This window comes from Anabrus simplex, chromosome 9, assembly GCF_040414725.1.
Source record: "Anabrus simplex isolate iqAnaSimp1 chromosome 9, ASM4041472v1, whole genome shotgun sequence".
Lineage (NCBI taxonomy): Eukaryota > Metazoa > Arthropoda > Insecta > Orthoptera > Tettigoniidae > Anabrus > Anabrus simplex.
In genome coordinates this window covers 59,149,593-59,170,747 of record NC_090273.1, presented here as the reverse complement: position 1 = coordinate 59,170,747, position 21,155 = coordinate 59,149,593, and the positions used below count along the sequence as shown (strand labels likewise).

Sequence of the window (21,155 nt, the reverse complement as noted above, 5' to 3'; positions counted from 1 at the left end):
CTCCTATGTAACGCACTTCACATCTTCGCTTCGCGGGTGAATTCAAGTAGGCTTTGTGAGGCAATGTTGATAAATCTGCACGTGGCCTAAGATTGGCTTGAGATCACCAATCGAAAAGAAACATGGGAGGGAACTGAGCACGAACCTCCAAGTTGACAGGACTGCGCCTTAACAGGCACGCTACGGTGTCATCGGCTGGAACCCACGGTATGTTTGGCGCTGATTTCTCGGCATGGCTCTCAAACAGATTTAGCAACATCGCCTCGCAAAGTCCATTTGAATTCGCCCACGAAGCGATCTGATTGGTTAACTTCAACAGCTGATGAAATGACAACGGTGCAAGATATCTAATTATATTTTCAAATTATTTATCAGTATGACCAACCTCCTAAGACTTATGCACCTAGTTCATGTTTTTTATGACCACTCTGTATACAGTATCTATCTATCTATCTATCTATCTATCTATCTATCTATCTATCTATCTATCTATCTATCGATCTATATATCTATCTATTGGAAATTTGCTGCGTTATGTTAAATATAGGTAGATCTATTTGAATTCAAATAGGATATTTAGCTGTTAAGTGATTATCTTCTTTTAGAATAAATCAGCTAATACTTACCGGTGAGGCAAGTGTTTCTGCCCGTTGAAGATGGCGAGTAGTACATTCCCCAAGCCAGACAGAGGAATACCTCCACTTGCTTTCCCTCGTTCGCAACTTGCAAGATCAATCAGATGAAGACGACTCCGTCCACCAGCCACTGGGGAAAGAAGAAATATCAAACAATGTCAAGTATGTAAATCCTCTAACGAATATGAAATATATCTTTCTTTTGTATTAATGAAACCTAAGGGTTTTGAAATCGGAAGCGGTGACCAAGAAACTGATAGATGAATCTGAAATTGCTTACAACTACTTGTGCCAGTCTCCTCACTTTTAGTCTTCCTATATGACATCCCATAGTCAATTTTGTTGTCTTCCCACACTGATGGTATTTGTATTCTGCGATTACGATGGTATTTCCCTTTCTTTTGTCAATACCATAATTCATCACACCCCCACAGAGTTTAACTGTGAGTAGAACGCACTGCTGGGCCACCTTTTCTCCTTCACATCGGCGAACAAAATAATATCCTCCTTCTGGTTGCAAAAACCTCGAATTTCGATTCATGCCGGACTTGTTAATTTCTTCTTTGTTTAGAGATAAGAAAGTATGATAAACACGTGCTTTATCTTAAACTATGTTCGCTTTTGAACTGCAGTATTATTACACAATAACATTTTACGTACATCACATAGAATTTAGAGTACAAGAACATTTCCTCAAATGTCTTAGAAAGTCAAAATCCACGTGAAAGCAACCATTCAGTTACTTTGACATATACTGTTTGTGTTGGATCAAAGTGTTGGCGATAGAAACATGTTAACTGTATCAAGGGAAAAACCAGATGATAACGTACTAGGAAAAAAAGCAAGAATTTGTCGATGCTGATGAAATGGAAAATCTGATTCTGAGGTCAGAACATTGGAACATTTAAAATCCTAAGCACAACAAGAATTGATGAAACCATCCAAAGAATGCTATTATTCCCATTCCAAAGAAAGCAGGTACTAAGAAAGGAAATATACTTCTCTCGTAGTACAGTATCTCGTGCTTGCAATCCATTCGAAGTATGGTTCAAAGAAGAATGAAGAGAGAAGTTGAATTTGAGTTGGGAGATGATCAGCCTCTCCTTTGAAGAAATGAAAGATTATGCGAAGCAATCTTGACACCACATCTGATCTCAAGATGAAAGTGGAAGGAAAATTCTTCGTATATGATATATGGATGATGTAGAAAATGCATGTGCAAATGGCGATTGGACCAAACACTGATATTCTGTGGGTTATTGGAAATTAGTGTCGAGGGGATAGAATCTAATATTTATAAAAAATTAAGGCATAGTGATAAGAAGAGAGAGATACGAAAGAGATGTTACTCCCTAGAAAGAACCAGGGCTGTAGAAGGTCTCCCTTCCCTTTAAAAGTTCACCGACAGCGCGTCGGAAAAGAAATCACAAATGAACTTGGAAACGGAATCGCATTTTACAGGGAAGAAGTGAAAACTCTGTGATTAGCTGAAAATATTGTTATTTTACCTGAGTTTCAGAAGATTTGAAGGACTTTCTGAATGGAATCGACAGTTTTAATGAATGAGTACAAGATGAAAAAATATAAATCCGAAAAACACGTAAATGAATGCAGTTAAACAAAGTGAGGTAACTCGCGAAGTATTGTGTTAGAATATTGTCTTAAAGGAGGTACATGGATATGGTTTCTTGGGCAGTAGAATAACCAATTATGGCAGTGTAAGGAGGATGGAAAATGTTGACCTCGTAAAGACGGCCATCCTTAAACAAACTTCAAGCATAGACATTTCTGTAGAATTTTGTGTTGAACGTGACATTTTACGGAATATAGACAATAACCGGCACAGAATGAAATATAACAAAATCTTATTAAATGTTGTGTTACGGAAGAATGGTAAAGGTGTGATTGGTTGTGGAATCACAAACGAAGAGACAGTGAATCGAATTGGTTAGAGGAGAACGTTTCGCTGAAATTTGATGGAAATAGATTGATAGGACACATCTTGAAACATACAGGACTTCTTCAGTTAATTTTTAAAAGAAGGACAAGATTAAAAACAGTAAGGATACATCACGTATACATATGACAAACAGAATTCAGCAGATGTGCAATCCAGCAGTTTCGTAGAAATGAAAACGTAACACTGTGTGGACTGATGACCCAAATAACATGCAGGTATTATTGAAATAATCTATATTTTATAAAAATGGAACTAAATATAATGCTTAGGTCTTGATGTGAAGAATTTACTGATCTGTATAACAAAGTAAATTAATTGTTAAATGTGAAAGAGACGGAATGGACATTTTCTTCAAGCTTCCAATTTACTATGATTTGGACGTCACATTTCTTTCGGTCTTTAGAAAAGCTGTTCGATGCTCAAATTTTACTCAGTCAACTGAACGCCAGGTACGATTTGGTACTCTAATTGAAGTTTAATGAATTGGATATCCGACATTTGAAATCTCTTGAGAATCAATCGACTCATACAAAAATTCAATTCCGTAGTCATACAAGGAATATGGGAATGAAATTACTCCAGTTCAACTGTAATGTGGTCGAAGTATAAATCGAAGATGTGATTGGAAGATATTCTGGAACTTTGAAGAGAACATATCTCTAAATTTAGTCGGTTTACGACGTAGTAAAACGACGATGGGATAGGTACGTAATCCACAAGCCTAACACTACTTCCAAAGCAAGTGATGCACTCTCACTCAAAGGATTGCGAATGCAGTCAAGGGGAACAGTGAAGACGTTCTAAAGTATAAAATGATGTTTCGATTCAAAATAAGCTTTTATGAAACAATCACTTAATAGAATACGGTGTGAATAGCTTGAGCCGCAGATGAAAGTGCAAAGATTTGAATTTTCTGTACAAAAATAGGTAACTATAAAACTGACAGTTGAAATAATTTACAGTCAGTTTTGATATAGCCTATACAGCACAGAAACTAACTCGAACTAGAAATATCTTACTTCTTTCAAAGGTTGTCTGAAATTCACAAAGACTCTCCAGTTAACAGAGCAATGGAATGGGGGTTCGAAAAATCGGGCTAACCACAATTTTGTCACAACAAAGAATGCAATTATAATAATTTGGGGATATTAGGTCGCGTCATGTTAATAATCTGCTGACGCGTTTCGATCCTGCGACTAGGATCGTCTTCAGAGCAATAAAAAATAATATATTGGAAACTGTCACTCTATAGTAACCAGACTCAGTATAGAGAGACCCTGTTAGAAATGTAGTTCATTCCAGGGCCTCCAGAGGCAAGGAGAGAGATGTTAACGAGTTAGCTATGGAGGATAGCCATGATCTATTCAGTATACAGCCTTCGTTTGCAAAAACAATGTTAATGAAATGACATGACATTGAAAGATGTATATCTCATCAATACTCCATCAGTACTCCCTCATGTTAGCCCAACTCGCAGAAGATAGTTAAAATCTTCCGCGGCAGACGGTAGCACGTAACTTAAAATTGTTAGCCGGTTTATGTGAGCACCCAGTCAATATGAGACTATACAACAGTATTCAACCATACGCGCATATTTTAAGTGTGGCAGAAGTTACATTTATTTCGTCTCGTTGTTATTCTGTGCTTCTCATTATTTTTGTTTTATTATCTGATCCACGTCTCTATTTGCAATACACACAAAATATTAAGGGATATGTATTCACAAATTACAAACATCTTGAGATATCTAAAATCGTAAAAATTTAACCAAGTTCAGAATAATTAACATTGTCGCGTACTGTATGGATGGATCTTCAGAATATCCACTGAGAGTTTAATTATGACTGTCACAATTTAATTTATGTACAACTGTGTAAAGCTTGAAAATGATATTAATCAATTATATCCTAAGTGAATTATCCAGTTAAGTATTGTATTCTGTCTGAGCATTCTTATTTAGGAATAGGATTTTGATGTGATAACATCGTATTGTATTGCGATATTAGTTGTGTCTCATTTTGTTTTTTATTTTGTTTGTGTGTCACTGAAAAGTAATTTAAAGATTATTCTTGTAAATGTTTTACACATATGCAAATACCGAGAATATTGTAATGGAAACGCACGTGATGAGCTGACAGTGTTAATGCTGGAAGATGTTTCTTCATTTTATTTCTATTTACGTCACGAACAGAGTTGTGAGTCCAATTGAATGCGGCTTAAATTTATAGAGTAATTGATGAAAAACGGAATTGAAATAAATGTTCACAATAAATAAATGTAACAGGCTTCAATTATAAGTCTAATTTATTTAACAAAGTAGACCTTCATTTCACTGTGGACTTAGTCTTCCCGCACTCACCTCCTCCTCTGCCAGCCACGCTGTACTGGTATACGTGCAACGTGTACAGTAAATGGCAGTCTCTTCCTTCATCTCGTGCCAGATTTCGACTACTGAGAGCAGCATCCAGATAGAAGGCCGCTTTCTCAGCTGAAGGAACTCGGAGTTCGCTCTGGTTCTGCAGTTGTGTACCAAAAAGGGGATCGTCTCTTAGATACACTCCTGGAGATTGTTCGGAATCTGAAAAAAAAAAAGAGATAAAATAACGTTTATAGCGTAAAAAGTGGCGGTAGGCTGTCACTATTGTAATGACCGCAGGATTTTGAGGGTTTCGCAAACTTATTACATTGTTTTCGCGGTTTAGGCCAAACTCCAAAAGCGCGCAGTCAACACAGCGCCATCGTATAACATAGTTTGCGTGTGACGTAACATATTTAGCATGATAATACCTTACTTCTAGCTTATGAATAAGATATCCTGAGTCCACCCCCGTAAAGTAAAGCTGGTCTGAAAACAGACCGATGTAAAGGTAGTTTCGTCCGGGAGCTGACTTCCTTGTTACAGAATACTGTTGATCGCAACTGTGAGCTCAATGTATTAGCTTTACTGCACCTTGATTTAATCTCGTTTACTATACTACCAACCTGGGAGAACACACATCCTAGATACTTGAAATTATCTACCTGTTCCAGCTTTCTATCCCAATCTGGCATGCAGTTCTCTTGGCTTTCTTATCTACTGGCATCAGTTTAGTATTGGAAAAGCTAATTTTCACACCGTACTCATTGCACCTATTTTCAAGTTCCGAGACATTAGACTGCAGGCTTTCGGCACAATTGGCCATTAAGACCAAGTCGTCAGCATAGGCCAGAATGCTTACTACACTTTACTTTCTAAGCTTGAAGTACAATATATGCGTATCTTATTTTCCTACCGCTTTTCCCACACCTGTGGGGTCGAGGGTGCGAACCACGTCGCACATGCTGATTTGGCACTGTTTTACGACCGGATGCCCTTCCTGACGCCAACCCTATATGGACTGATGTAATCACTATTGCGTGTTTCTGTGGTGGTTGGAAGTATGGTCTGTGGTCTGAATATGACGAGGATAGTGTTGGGACGGAACCATACATCCAGTCCCCGAGTCAGAAAAAAATAATCAGAAGCGATTATAATCCCCGAACCGGCCGGGAATCGAACCCGGGACCTTCTGAACCGAAGGCCAATACGCTGACCATTCATCAAACGAGTTGTACAAGTACAGTATATGCGTCTAATCTTCAATATTCAATTTCCTCATCAAACAACACATTTAAATTCTGTTAAATACTTGTTATACACTCAATCCTAGCAAATATTTTTAAAAATAATTTAATGGATGAAGGCCGCAGGGCTCAAATAAAAAACGGAATGTTTTTGTAAATGTGTATGGAATAAAGATAACGTTTAGGGGGCAAAAGCATCAACTTTAGTTAGCAAATAACAAAATGTATAAAAACCACACTTTTGTTGAAATTTAACTAAGCTGCTATTGGGAAAACAAACAGATGGGCAGTAATTGACAATACTGTATATCTCAATTATGACGTATGTAATCAATTTTTAACATGAGTCACAGATGGGGAAAATTAATTGAATTGCACACAGAGCGGTGCTGTAACAGGATGTAGTATTTGATGTGAAGGGACAACAACATTCCACTTCATTTTAGTCCGAAGTTGAACCATTTGTTACACAGGTACGACGCCAATCTATATTATTTTATGTACTTATTTATTCACTCGTTTCTTGATTTCCTTATTTACTTATTCATTTATTTATTTATTTCTTAATCTGTTTACCCTCCAGGGTAGGTTTTTCCCTCGGACTCAGCGAGGGATCCCACCACTAGCGCCTCAAGGACAGTGTCCTGGAGCTTCAGACTCTGGGTCAGGGGATACAACTGAGGGGGATGACCAGTACCTCGCCCAGGCGGCCTCCCCTGCTATGCTGAACAGGGGCCTTGCGGGGGGATGGGAAGATTGCGAGGGATGGACAAGGAAGAGGGAAGGAAGCGGCCGTGGCCTTAAGTTAGGTGCTATCCCGACATTTGCCAGGAGGAGAAGTGGGAAACGACGGAAAACCACTTCCAGGATGGCTGAGGTGGGAATCGAACCCACCTCTACTCATTTGACCTTCCGAGGCTGAGTGGACCCCGTTCCAGCCCTCGTACCACTTTTCAAAGTTCGTGGCAGAATCGGGAATCGAACCGGCAGCTAATCACACTAACCACTACACCACAGAGGCGGACACACTTTATGTTCACTCTATAAAATCAATTGGAAAGGTAGCCATAGTTCGACCAGCAGATATCCAGTTGACTTTGCAATCTGGTAGAGTAAAACGAGTGTCGAAATTGAAACGCAGACAGTCTAAATGACGGCAAATGAAAATTTCTGTCCGCGGTTGCCAAATTATTATTACTATTATTATTAATCAGGAAGTGTCAAAACGTATCCTACTGGGCGAGTTGGCCGAACGATTAGGGGCGCATAGCTGTGAGCTTGCATCCGGGAAATAGCCAATATCGGCAGCCCTGAAGATGGTTTTCCGTGGTTTCCCATTTTCACACCAGGCAAGTACTGGGGCTGTACTTTAATTAAGGCGACGGCCGCTTCCTTCCCACTTCTAGGCCTTTCCTATCCATCGTCACCGTAAGACCTATCTGTGTGGGTGCGAGGTAAAGCAGGTTGTAAAAAAGCACAAAGTATCTGTTTTCTATCAAATGAAAATCCACAGCCTGTTTCCAGTCATATGACCGGGTCAGGAATTGAATGAATGAAGTCCTCATCTAGCGGCGAAGATAGGAATTGTGTCGGCTGCCGAAAAGCCTGTCGCACTCCTCTGTGGCAATGATTAATGACTGACAGATAAAATTAAATTATATTGGAGAGTGTTGCTGGAATGAAAGATGACAGGGAAAACCGGAGTACCCGGAGGAAAAACCTGTTCCGCTTACGCTTTGTCCGACACAAATCTCACATGGAGTGACCGGGATTTGAACCAAGGAACCCAGTGGTGAGAGGCCGACGCGCTGCTGCCTGATCCACGGAGGCTGCATTTCGTTGTCTGTAACAATTTCATGAATTAGAAAAATTAAGAACTTTAAGACGTCGTGGAATGTAGTGTATACCTATAAGATACTGTTAGTTTTACATCCTACCAACGATGTTTATTATTCTTCTGTAATTTTGAAGGGTGGGAAATGGCCATTTGGCAATCTATGTCGTACAGTGTCATCATGTAAAAGATCTCTGGTTACACATTTGGTGTGTAGCAGACAAAATATATTAAAATTCATCAATAGATTACTCAACAGAATTCCTGGTCTCTTCCGTCGGATAGATTAAAATGAAGCACCAAAACTAACGAGTAGACACCTAAATTACACCAAATAAATAATGTAACAAATTATTATTATTATTATTATTATTATTATTATTATTATTATTATTATTATTATTATTATTATTATTATTATTATTATAAGTAGTGGCTGTATGTTGGGTATTCAGCCCGAAGGCTGGTTTGACCCTCTGCAGCTCCGCCAACAGCTGTCATAAATAGCCTAGGCGTCACTGAAGAGGCGTACTAGGGAAATGAGGAGTGAGGTAGTTTCCCGTTGCTTTCCTCACCGAGCCAGCTGTTGCTATTACATATCAGTCTGCCAAGCCCACTGAAATGCATGCACCAACCGACCCTATGAGCGATATTTTCACACCATTCATAACAGGGACTGGCTGCATAAGGAATGGTATTAATAGCATCACTCATACCTCAGTCACTTTCATATTGTCAAAGCCAAGGATGAGACTGAGACAGGTCAATGAAAGTAACAAATTTGATATAGTCCATACCAGAATACATAGTGCACTGTAAACACTACATCTCGCCAGCAAAGGCATATTATAAGCAGTAGTAGTAGTAATTCTGTAGAGCCCACCTAGTGGCCATAATAGTTAAGGCGTTGAAGTCTAAACGGTCTGACACCGTGGATAGCCAGTTTGAGCCCCGCTGGTCGAAAAAAAAAAAAATCACCATCAGAATGTTGGCCGGCAGGGTACGAGAGGTGATGGTATACAATGACTAATCACTAGATTGCGTGCCAAAATCCTGTATTAAATTCTAAACCTCTCCGCAGTGCTCATATGGAGTGAGGGCATATGACGCTCTTGATGGTGATTCGTCCGTCGGATGGGGACGTTAAGTCTTGAGCAGACCCCATGGTGCTATTCGACAGGAATAGGCTATGTGCCAGAACCGGGTTTCACCCTCTACCTTTATACTATCATACATCATATCATTAATTTAATCTCATTAACTCCTCTGATGAGGTTGACGTCAGGAAGGGCATCCGTTCATAAAAACTCACCGCGACAGATTCATTTTATCTCATACCCGACCCCGTAGAGAAACGGGACAAGTGCTGGACAAACAAAACAAAAAACAGTAGTTATTCTGTAGATTTCCCAGAATTGTAAATACGACTTTCTTAACGGAGAATGGTTACTGTCATTTTATTTCACAAAACAGGGCTACCTGGCCGAGGCGGTAAAGGCGTGCTTGGTTCACCCGGAAGGATATGCGTTCTATTCCCCGTTAGGAAGTCGAAATATTTAAGAAACCAGATTTCAATTTCCGAAGGTGTACATGGCCCTGAGGTTCACTCAGCCTACAGCAAACATCAGTACCAGGTAAATTCTTGGGAGCAAAGGTAGCCGGGCGTAGAGTTAACCATTCTACTCCTCCTGTGGGTGGGGGCGGTAGAATAACACCCACGGTATCCCCTGCCTGTCGTAAGAGGCAACTAATAGGAGCCCCAGGAGCTCTGAACTTTGGAACGTGCGTTGGCTACCACGGGGCCATTAGCTGAGTCCTGTCATTGCTTCCACTTAGTTTGCCAGGCTCTTCACTTTCATCTATACTATCCGACCTCTCTTGGTCAACTCGTGTTATTTTCCGACCCCGACGCTATTACGTTTGCGAGAGTTAGGGAGTTTTTCATTTTCACGCCCTTCGTGGCCCTTGTCTTCTTTTGGCCGATATCTTCATTTTTCGAAGTGTCGTATTCCTTCCAATTTTTCCCTCTGATTGGTGTTATATATAGGATGGTTGCCTAGATGTACTTCCTTTTAAAACAATTACCATCTAACCACTCTACTCCACCAAGTGCCGAGGTTAAGACTAGTGAAAGCATTTACTTTCTACGCCTCCAAGGGTCTTCATAGTATGTATGGAGATGATTTTGCCTTTGCTATTTCACAAATCTGCATTGAGATCAATCAAGGTTCGCCCCGTTCACAACATACAAGCTACCCTTGTCTCATGCAGTAGTGAAATGGCAATATTGAAAATGAAAATCCACAGTCATGCGACCGGGTCAGGAATGGAATGAATTTAGCTCCATCTAGCGGCGAGGGCGGAAATTGTGCCTGCTGCCGAAGCCTGTCGCACTCCTCTGGGGCAATGATTAATGAATGACAGATGGAATGAAATGATAATGGAGAGTGTTGCTGGAATGAAAGATGACAGGGAAAACCGGAGCACTCGGAGAAAAACCTGTCCCGCCTCCGCTTTGTCCAGCACAAATCTCACATGGAGTGACAAGGATTTGAACCACGGGACCCGGCGGTGAGAGGCTGGTGCGCTGCCACCTGAGCCACGGAGGCTCCTGAAATGGCAATATTCTCTAGATCATTTTAGTCCAGTCTCTGGCTTGCCTGGTGCAGTTCTTTCTATTCTACTCCCATGGGTGACCTGTGTGTATTGATGTGTGATGATGATCATGAGGAAGGGAGAGGGAGAAATCTTGTGTCGGCACGTAGCCTACTCCTGTCGAATAACACCCACGGTATCCCCTGCCTGTCGTAAGAGGCAACAAAAAGGGGCCCCAAGGGCTCTGAACTTAGCATTGGTGACCACGGAGCCCTTAGCTGAGTCCTGACATTGCTTCCACTTACTTTTGTCAGGCTCCTCAATCTTATCCGACCTCGTTTGGTCAACACTTGTTCTTTTCCAACCCCGACGATTTTAGAGCATTCGAGGCCTAGGGAGTCTTTCATTTTGTGACCCTCGTTTGGCCGATACCTTCATTTTTCGAAGTGTCAGATCCTTCCATTTCTTCTCTCTGATTAGTGTTATATAGACGATGTCTGCCTAGTTGTACACCCTCTTAAATTAATTATCACCACTACCCACCTGTCGCTATCCAACGGACGAATCAACATCAACAGGCATATGCCTTCGTTCCATATGAACACAGCGGTGTTCTTTGGAATTGAATCCAGACTTTTGGCACGTGATCTAGGGACTGGAAATTGTATAGGGCAGAGATGGCGAACCACACGCCGCACAACATGCTAACATATTTTAATGTTTTTAACATGTAACAAATAGGTCGTCAATCTACGAACATGGCATATTTTATGCTCGACGATGCCGAAATATAAATATTGTATGCCAGAAAATTGAACCTTAATGAGACTCATTATAGTTCATGTTTCATTATGATACAGGTTCTCCACAAATCAGAGTTCAGATTTCCATTATGATACAGGTTCTCCACCAATCAGAGTTCAGATTTTCATTATGATACAGGTTCTCCACCAATCAGAGTTCAGATTTTCATTATGATACAACTGTTTGACCAATTAGGTAAGGATAGCATCGTACCTGCGCTCGACGCACTAGGTTCGCACTTGTTTCCAAAATCAAACATGTCGGACACACACATTAACAACGAAGCACCTTGTACTTCCAATATTCCACAACCACACGGCACACTCCCGCAAATTCACTCCACCAACTGTACAATAAACAATTTTTATTTGAAATAAAGCCAGGTTATGATAACCTTCTATCAAAGATTTGAAAACATATGACATTGTCAAGGTCACTGATCCACTCACGGAAAAATCAATAACCCAGCGCATGCGCTCTGCGTTCAGTAAAGTCAACCGTCAAGCGACAACTCGAAGGTAATTTAAGAATTTAAAACATAGAGTTATAATTATCGTCGAGCATAAACAGTCGTGTGCAATTCGCCTATAATGGTAATTAAGACACTCGTATGGAATTTATAAAATTCGCTTCGCTCGCTTTATAAACATACGCGTGTCTTAATTATTGCCATTATAGGCTTGTTGCTTACTGTACTATTAACATTACACTTTAATAAAGAAGTATATCAATTAATTATATGGCCATATTTTTTTACCAATTTTATTAGGTTAAAGTAAAAATACACCCCATTCTTAAAATGTACCGGTTTTTTAAAGTGTAATTTTCAATGTAATTTCAAGTGATGTTTGCAAAATAAAGTCATGAAACTTTAAATCGAATTGATTTACAGTATTTGTAATGCAATGCAATACGTAAATGAAGTCAATTGAGGGGTTTCATGATGATTTTAAAGGAAAATAACCGGTTGCACACTCGACAGTAAAGAGTAATAAACAAGACTTTAATTGACATGCTAGTTGGGAAAGCCTTGCCACCCCTGGTATAGGGCCTATCTCTATCTCTCTAGCATTGCCGGCCAACCTGATGGTGAAAAATATTTCAACCAACAGGACTCGAACCGGTTAACGACGGTGTCAGAACATAGAGGCTTGACGCCCTAACAATCACCGGTTTATAATTAGCCGATCAATTACACATGATAACAGCTCATGAATGAATACCCTACTCTATACTAGAGAAGATACCGTAATCCTTCATCCCATGCTCCCTTCACTGTATCTTCTCGAAGCTGTAACAAAGGAAAATCTAAAGGGGTAATTAAAGTGGAAGGTGATTATCAAGGGGAGCTCGACAGTGTATAGCAAGTTACGATAATGGGTAATTAATATGATTTAATAGATTTTGGTAGAAACAATTAGTGATACAATTGTATCGTAGACAGCTTGATTGTTTAACTGCTTCAAGGAATATGAACAGTGCAGCATTAATGATATAGAAACAAAGCTATAAATTGTGAAAGTCAATTACATGCTTACCGTATCGGACAATGAAATTATAATTACTCGAAAAGAACATAATTTACCATAATATAATACTCATATTGCAGTCTACGCTGGAGGTCGAATAGTAGTTCTGCATTAGTATTTTGCATTTGAGGTCGCGAGTTCGTCTCCGGAACAAGGTCGGTGGAATTTTAAGGATAGAAAATCTGGATTAGTGGCTGAGCATTGGCTTCCGGATTCCAAGATCACGGGATAAAACCTGGCAGATATAGTCCGATTTTTAAAGGTTGGAAAAATTCCATGGGACAGTCCAAGTCCTACGATGTCACCATTTGGAAGATCTCTGGTGACACATTTGGAGTGTAACAGGCGGATCAAAATTAAAACTGGGCGGTGGATCATTCAACAGAATTCCGGTTTCTCTTCCATTTGGTAGCTTAGAAACGAATCGTAAATACTGACACGTGGGCAGCGTAGATGGCGTTGAATCAAAATACTTGCAGAAATATTCTGAGGCTTTATTATTACTATTTTTTTGCTAGTGGCTTTACGTCACACCGACACAGATAGGTCTTTTTTTGCTAGGGGCTTTACGTCGCACCGACACAGATAGGTCTTATGGCGACGATTGGATAGGAAAGGCCTAGGAGTGGGAGGGAAGTGGCTGGGGCCTTAATTAAGGTACAGCCCCAGCATTGCCTGGTGTGAAAATGGGAAACCACGGAAAACTATCTTCAGGGCCTCCGACAGTGTGGTTCGAACCCACTATCTCCCGGATGCAAGCTCACAGCCGCGCACCTCTAACCGCACAGCCAACTCGCCCGGTTTATTATTATTATTATTATTATTATTATTATTATTATTATTATTATTATTATTGTCCGCCTCTGTGGTGTAGTGGTTAGCGTGATTAGCTGACACCCCCGGAGGCCCGGGTTCGATTCCCGGCTCTGCCACGAAATTTGAAAAGTGGTACGAGGGCTGGAACGGGGTCCACTCAGCCTCGGGATGTCAACTGAGTAGAGGTGGGTTCGATTCCCACCTCAGCCATCCTGGAAGTGGTTTTCCGTGGTTTCCCACTTCTCCTCCAGGCGAATGCCGGGATGGTACCTAACTTAAGGCCCCGGCCGCTTCCTTCCCTCTTCCTTGCCTATCCCTTCCAATCTTTCCATCCCTCCATAAGGCCCCTGTTCAGCATAGCAGGTGAGGCCGCCTGGGCGAGGTACTGGTCATACTCCCCAGTTGTATCCCCCGACCAAGAGTCTGAAGCTCCAGGACACTGCTCTTGAGGCGGTAGAGGTGGGATCCCTCGCTCAGTCCGAGGGAAAAACCGAACCTGGAGGGTAAACAGATGATGATGATGATGATGATTATTATTATTATTATTATTATTATTATTATTATTATTATTATTATTATTATTATTATTATTATTATTAACCTCTGCTTTCCATATAAAGTATCCAAACGGAAAAATGTTATTCAGCTTTCTCATAGTTTTGTATTGAGATCCTAAGATACTCGGATCAATCTTGGCTGTTGTCTGTTGCATCTCAGGGCTCTTAAATGATACAGCTACATCGCAGAAATTTTAGGGACATTAACCCTTTACTGCATGCTGTTGCCCTCAGACAACATACAACTTTTCACTTGTATAAATGGATACAGATTGTGGACAGAGGTAGTTTTACGGCACACCTTCAACTGTACAGTCATTTAAAGACATATACCAGTGATGCCTTGTTTTTTTATTTTTTACATATCATAAGACAAAACAGCCCTACAACCAAAGATACTCCTTCCACCCCGTCAACATCCACGCGTACCAACCACCGTTTATTTTACGTGGGCCCTCCCCATCACATTACCACAGGCTTCAGGAGTACCTCTAGCTCAAACTCATTTTTTTTTTTTCTTCGGGGGGGCCCCCGAAGCCCGCTCCCCCCGCGTGACCAACGACTCAATCTACATGGCCTCCGACATGCTATTATTTCTAAGAAGAAGAAAGAGATAGCAGGGAAGAGTGGGAAGTGATACAAGGAGTATCTGCCGGTTTCCGAGTCAGACTCGCTACCACGGCAAAGTTTGTGTTGGTTGGATGACATTACCGACCTATATACCCCGTTATGGCAATCCACATCACATACGAGTGTTAAGCTATTAGCCCCAGTTAAGAATTGCTGGTAAATCTAAAACACTAAATGTAAGTTGAACATTGAAGCTTGAAATTTTCTTCACCAAACGAAAACGAAAAATAATTCATGCAGTAAAGGGTTAAGGAAGTCCTGCGGGATAAACTTCCGACACTAAGGTGTCAGTTAAGGCCATTAAGGGTAAGAGTAATTGGTTGATTATTATTATTATTATTATTATTATTATTATTATTATTATTATTATTATTATACGAACCCTTTTCAGTTTCAATAGTAGGTGTACAAAGCGTGCACTGTATAGGCTACATGGTGCGGCCTGGTTGGAAAAACTTCCAAATTGGTCCACTACTTATTCCACTCGCGTAAAATCAAGCTCATTTGCAATCTGAACGACAACGACATTATTTATTTATTTATTTATTTATTTATTTATTTATTTATCCTTTTACCCTCCAGGGTTGGATTTTCCCTAGGACTCAGCGAGGGATCCCACCTCAATCCCCTCAAGTGCAGTGTGTTGGAGCGTGAGACTTTGGGTCGGGGGATACGACAGGGGAGGAGGACAAGTACCTCGCCCAGGTGGCCTCACTTGCTATGCTGAACAGGGGCCTTGTACAGGATGGGAAGAGCGGAGGGGACAGACGAGGAAGAGGGAAGGAAGCGGCCATGGCCTTAAGTTGGGTACTATCCCGGCATTTGCATGTAGGAGAAATGGGAAACGACGGAAAAGCACTTCGAGGATGGCTGAGGTGGGAATCGAGCCACCCTCTACTCAGTTGACCTCCCGAGGCTGAGTGCGCAGCGTTCCAGCCCTCGTACCACTTTTCAAATTTCGTGGCAGAGCTGAGAATCGAACCCGAACCTCCGGAACTGCCAGCTAATCACACTAACCACTACACCACACAGGCGGACACATTTCTTTCATATACAATTAATAGTTTTTCAAAGTATTTATTGAAACTTTAATTCCATTTTGTCATGAAATTTAATTTATATGTTAATATAAATTCGTAATTAGGTAGATAATACTTCTTTTAAAAGCACTACGTATCGATTTTTCAGTACATAATTTATATGAGGAGATATATCGTACTAAATTTTGTGTAATTTTTACGTTCTAAAATTTTGGACTTAAAAATTTCTACTAGTTGAAAAAATTCTGCAATCGAAAATTCCATACGCAGGTTTCTTAATATAGCTGTGATACATTAACCATACAAATTCTATTACATTTGGCAGAATGTTATGGGAGAAAAATGGGATTCAAATGTAAAATTACAATTGCCAAACAAAGCATAATTTTTTTGAATTCTGCAGAATAACTTCGTGACAAGAAAAAGGAAACTCAAACCTTTCAATTTCAGTCATAAAATATTTCACCAAAATGACCAAAATATCGATTTTCATCTCCGGAGCCTTAAGTGATTATAATAAATCAATAGACAAAACATCAAACATAATAAATTCGCACTGTGTAAGGACAACTCTTTGAAGGTAATTCTTCTGTATTGTACATTTAAAGGGAATTTGTGCAGTTACTTTACAATAATTTTCAATGTCCAGAGGCCTCTGTCAATGGCATGTTCTTACAATTTACTTAGAGTGAGTGCAGATTACTGTATATGGGAAGTTTTCATTACCGAAAAGATGTTTAACAAGTCATTTTCTTCAAACTATATGTCCTCAGCTAACTGTATGTAGGCGTTTCAATTTGACGTCATTTAGGTAGGCTGTGCTTCAAATTTGAAGTTCCGTTTTAATCTAGCAGATGGCACAATAAACGGGAAATCTGTTCGGTGATCTATGCTTGAGATTTAATTTTGTCTGGGGAACACTAAATTTGTCACTACAGATCTTTTATATTGTGCGACATGGAGTTTGGAATGGGTTCTTTCCTGCCCTTCAAAAATTCCACTACATACCTCTGTCGGGCCCACGTAATAGGGATCTGGATTGATAAACGTAGGGGTGCCATATGTTATCTTTTACCCGGACGTGTCCTCTTTTTAACAGCTCGAAAAGCGGATTTTCGAATAACTTGAACAATGTCCTCTTTTGGGGGGTTTTAAAAATGGTTTAAACTTCACGCGGTGTTAAGCTATCAACTTTCACCGCCACATTTAAATAGGCAGCACTGTTTGTTCATTGTCTGCTTCCGTTTTTTTCTAGTTCATCCTTGTTTAGAGGTTGTGTCTCTGCATACATTGTGTATAAATTGAGTTCTGTAATTTTCATCCAGTATTATTTTGCCGTAAATAGGATTTTTTCTTTTGCATTCCAAGTCATAATTCAAACAAGGGTGAATATTTTAATTGCTTAATTCTTTTCGCTAGTGGCCTTACGTCGCACCGACACAGATAGGTCTTATGGCGACGATGGGATAGGAAAGGCCTAGGAGTTGGAAGGAAGCGGCCTTAATTAAGGTGAAAATGGGAAACAACGGAAAACCATCTTCAGGGCTGCCGACAGTGGGATTCGAACCTACTATCTCACGCATTGCGTAATTCACAGTGGACCAAGAACAGAAACAGGTTCACAATTGAGCGTGAAATGTGTAGTGTGTTTGCAGTATAACGTCAACCTTTCAGTTGCATCCAGTTTCATCACTATTTATTGGAGAACAAAATATTTTTGCAGAAGATTTCATCTTCAGAAAAGTACGAATGGAACAGGAAAAAAAAACATTAATGACAAAGGCGATTGGGCAATGATCTGTGATGAAAGTGAAGCCGATAAACGTAATTAAGATGCAGTGATTCCATCAGTAGAATGTCTTCTTTGTTCAGGTTGGTGGTCCTCTTTTCTTAGGTTGGTAATATGGCATCCCTAGATAAAGGCGTGTATAATCTAAGGCGAAGACATTTAGAATACCTAATTCCGTTATTCTTGTTTACTAATGGAATCACGCTAAGTTTTAATTATCCGGGTTAGTCCTTTAAGCACCATTTAGATTATAACTTATTAAAGACGAAACAACAACAACAATATAGAGTGGCTCTCCTTTTATGACGTTGCGCCTCGACGCCTAGTCTCACCACAAACAGACGCCTAACGTCTTGAATGTTATCATACTCGGTTGACCCACGCCATCTTGGAGTGGGGGAGAGATCTGAATTCTAATGTTCAAATTATTCGGCTCATAAACCCGAGGTCGTCAGAGAACAGGTGGGAAGTCAAGGGAAGGGGGAAGGAAGGAGTGAATCGTGGAACAGATGGCAAAGATGACGAGCTCGAGGGGAAATTACCCGATGAGTGAAGCTACTCACTATTTATACAAGAGGCGACCTTATGTATGCGAATAATCAGTTCGTCAATTTCTGCTCTGATTTTCGTAGTCTAGAGATTAAGCGGCTCATTTCTTCGAGAGGTGGTTGCATACATTGGTTAATATTAGGTTCAAATTCTTCAGATGAAACTGTTATCTCTTACGTATACAAATGAGACTGAATTATAGGATTTTCTGTTGTTTATTTTGATCAGAAAGGAGACTATTTAATAAATAATAATAATAATAATAATAATAATAATAATAATAATAATAATAATAATAATAATAATTTAGTTGCTAGTTGTTTTACGTCGCACCGACACAGATAGGTCTTACGGCGACGATGGGACAGGAAAGGGCTATGAGTGGGAAGGAAGCGGCCGTGGCCTTAATTAAGGTACAGCCCCAGCATTTTCCTGGTGTGAAAATGGGAAACCACGGAAAACAATTTTCAGGGCTGCCGACAGTGGGATTCGAACCTACTATCTCCCGAATACTAATAATTTAGTTATACGGCCCACTAATTACTTCAACGATTTTCGAAAACGCGAAGGTGACAGAATTAGTCCCGCAGGAGTTCTTTTGCAAGCAGATAAATCTTATCGACTCGAGACGGCGTTGCACATCGACGTCTAGTCTCACCACAAACAAGCTTTTAACATATTCAATGTTAACACTAATCATACTCTGTGGATCCACGCCTTGAACTTTGAACACCTTGAAAGACCGCCGAACAGACCAGGAATCGAACCGTCAGATTTGAATTAGAAGGCGAGCGTTCTACCCTCTAAGCCGCTCAGTCTGGTAGATTATGTATGTATTTATGTTTGACTAGATAGATAGATAGATAGATAGATAGATAGATAGACTTGTACCTCTCTCTGGGGTTTCCCCTTTTGCTATCAGTTCACGAGAAAGCGACTCATTTTCTTTATATGGATAATCGTATTTCAGTTGCTATTAATATAACTTAAAAGTTAGGTTTCATTTTCCTTTATTATTCAAGAGAAAGAGTGTAATAATAATAATAATAATAATAATAATAATAATAATAATAATAATAATAATAATAATAATAATAATAATAATAATCTTTAATAGTCTCTATGGTTTTCAGAGTCACCGAGTTGCCGTAAACATTTCCGGTAATTCTACTGAAACAAGTCTTGCGTATTTCAGTCTGTCACCCGTCAACATTGGCTCAGAAAGCTAAGTCTGAACCGTCTGAGCCATACAGCCTTGCAGAAGAAGAAGGTAGTTAGAAAAAGATCTAAACGTAATTTCGACTATGTTGTCGTAGGAGGACCGGATGGAGCTTATTTGAAGAGTCTCGATGCCACAATCGTAACTCAGATGTCCACAGAACTCCGAGAAACACCATTTTAATGTCCCGGGATATGTCTATAGCACTGCAGTACTCCCATTCCCCCTCCCCCGCCCCCACACACCCACTCAAAAGAATAAAAAGGAATTTTTTTTCCTCTGCCTTGAGGTACCGTCATTAGTAGAGGGGAAGGACGTCAAGCTGACTTCTCAGCCATTTGACCCTTTATCTACCAGTCTCTTGCATCATAACGTTGAACGTATGTGCATCCACTAAATGCATTTACAATATTTATTCTTTGTACATGCACGCTTATTTTTGGATCATGGAGTGTTCCTAGTCAAAATGCGCTGTATTGAAGTAATTTATATTAACCATTATTTGAGCATTAAATAGCAGTTTCCAGCCTCTCCTTGGTTGCAGGTGTCAATTACTAGCTTTTCGCCGCTGGGCTCTAAGTCCATATCTTCGGCAATCCGTGTGAAATTTGTAGAGGACAAAGCAGAGACGCGTATAACTTTCTCAGCATATTTCCTTTGTCGTTCATTTTATAAATTTCGGCTCACTGACCTGCGGATAAAATGAATATAAGTTATCTCGGTCAACATCAAGAACTAAGATTATCAGTCTTTCTTGATCAGCCCTCCGAAACTGAACCGTGTCAACCAATGTCTGAAAGATAGCACAAACCATAGTTGCGAAAGTTAGAAAGGGTGTAAAATTGAAGGGCACCCTTGCCTTCACAAACCTAATTCCGTCGGGGGCGTAAGAGAACAGTCCCTGCCAAGGGCGTTCGCATAGGAAAATCAAAGCGAGGAGGTTGGCGTAAGTAAGTGGAACCAATACCAGATTCAGCTAGGGCCCTGTGGTCCCTCCCTACCATCTCAGACCAAGATCCCTAGGGGATTATTCATTCATACAGTGGATGAATTCTATTGTCCTCACTCATAATAAGACCTGAACGAGAAGCAATATAAGTTTAGGACTTGGAGACATATTCTGAAACGTCGAATAGTGAGGAGTAAATTTGGAAAACATAGAGGAATGCCAGAACTGTCCGTGATTCCTAAACGAATTACTGCACTTTCGCCATCCAATCAAGTGATGTGTTTAATCACAGATACTAGTGGGATACGCTCCTAATCTTATGACTTATAAGTAACAACTTCCTAAAGTACGATCAGAAATGTCCTGAAAAAATTGACACTTAACTTTTGTCATCATGAGGAATGTTTCAAACGGAAGGGGAAAAGAAGAAAGGGGAAAACAAGGAGGATAAAATATCCATCCCCTCACAATTTCTCCACTCAGAAGTCCCATATGCTTAAATTGCCCCGTTTCCTCCCTTTGCCACTCCAATAGTTCATTCCTCAGTCATCAAATCTCCCTACTTTACTGACATGCGTACTCTTAAGCTTCAGAAACACCCCTCCCCTTCATGAAAATAAGCATAAACACCTACTGAATCACACCA

The 21,155-nt window shown here is 40.1% G+C and overlaps 1 protein-coding gene across 1 annotated transcript in view; it reads right to left on the bottom strand.

The window, feature by feature from the left end:
- The window catches only part of LOC136880858 (kinesin-like protein CG14535), a 415,061-nt gene that overhangs the window by 28,042 nt on the left and 365,864 nt on the right, over positions 1-21,155 (bottom strand). The window contains exons 5-6 of the mRNA XM_067153399.2: positions 4,955-5,173; positions 627-765 (exon numbers count right to left, since the gene is read on the bottom strand). Coding sequence (XP_067009500.2) covers positions 627-765; positions 4,955-5,173 — 358 coding nt within the window. The remainder of the gene's footprint in view (positions 1-626; positions 766-4,954; positions 5,174-21,155) is intronic.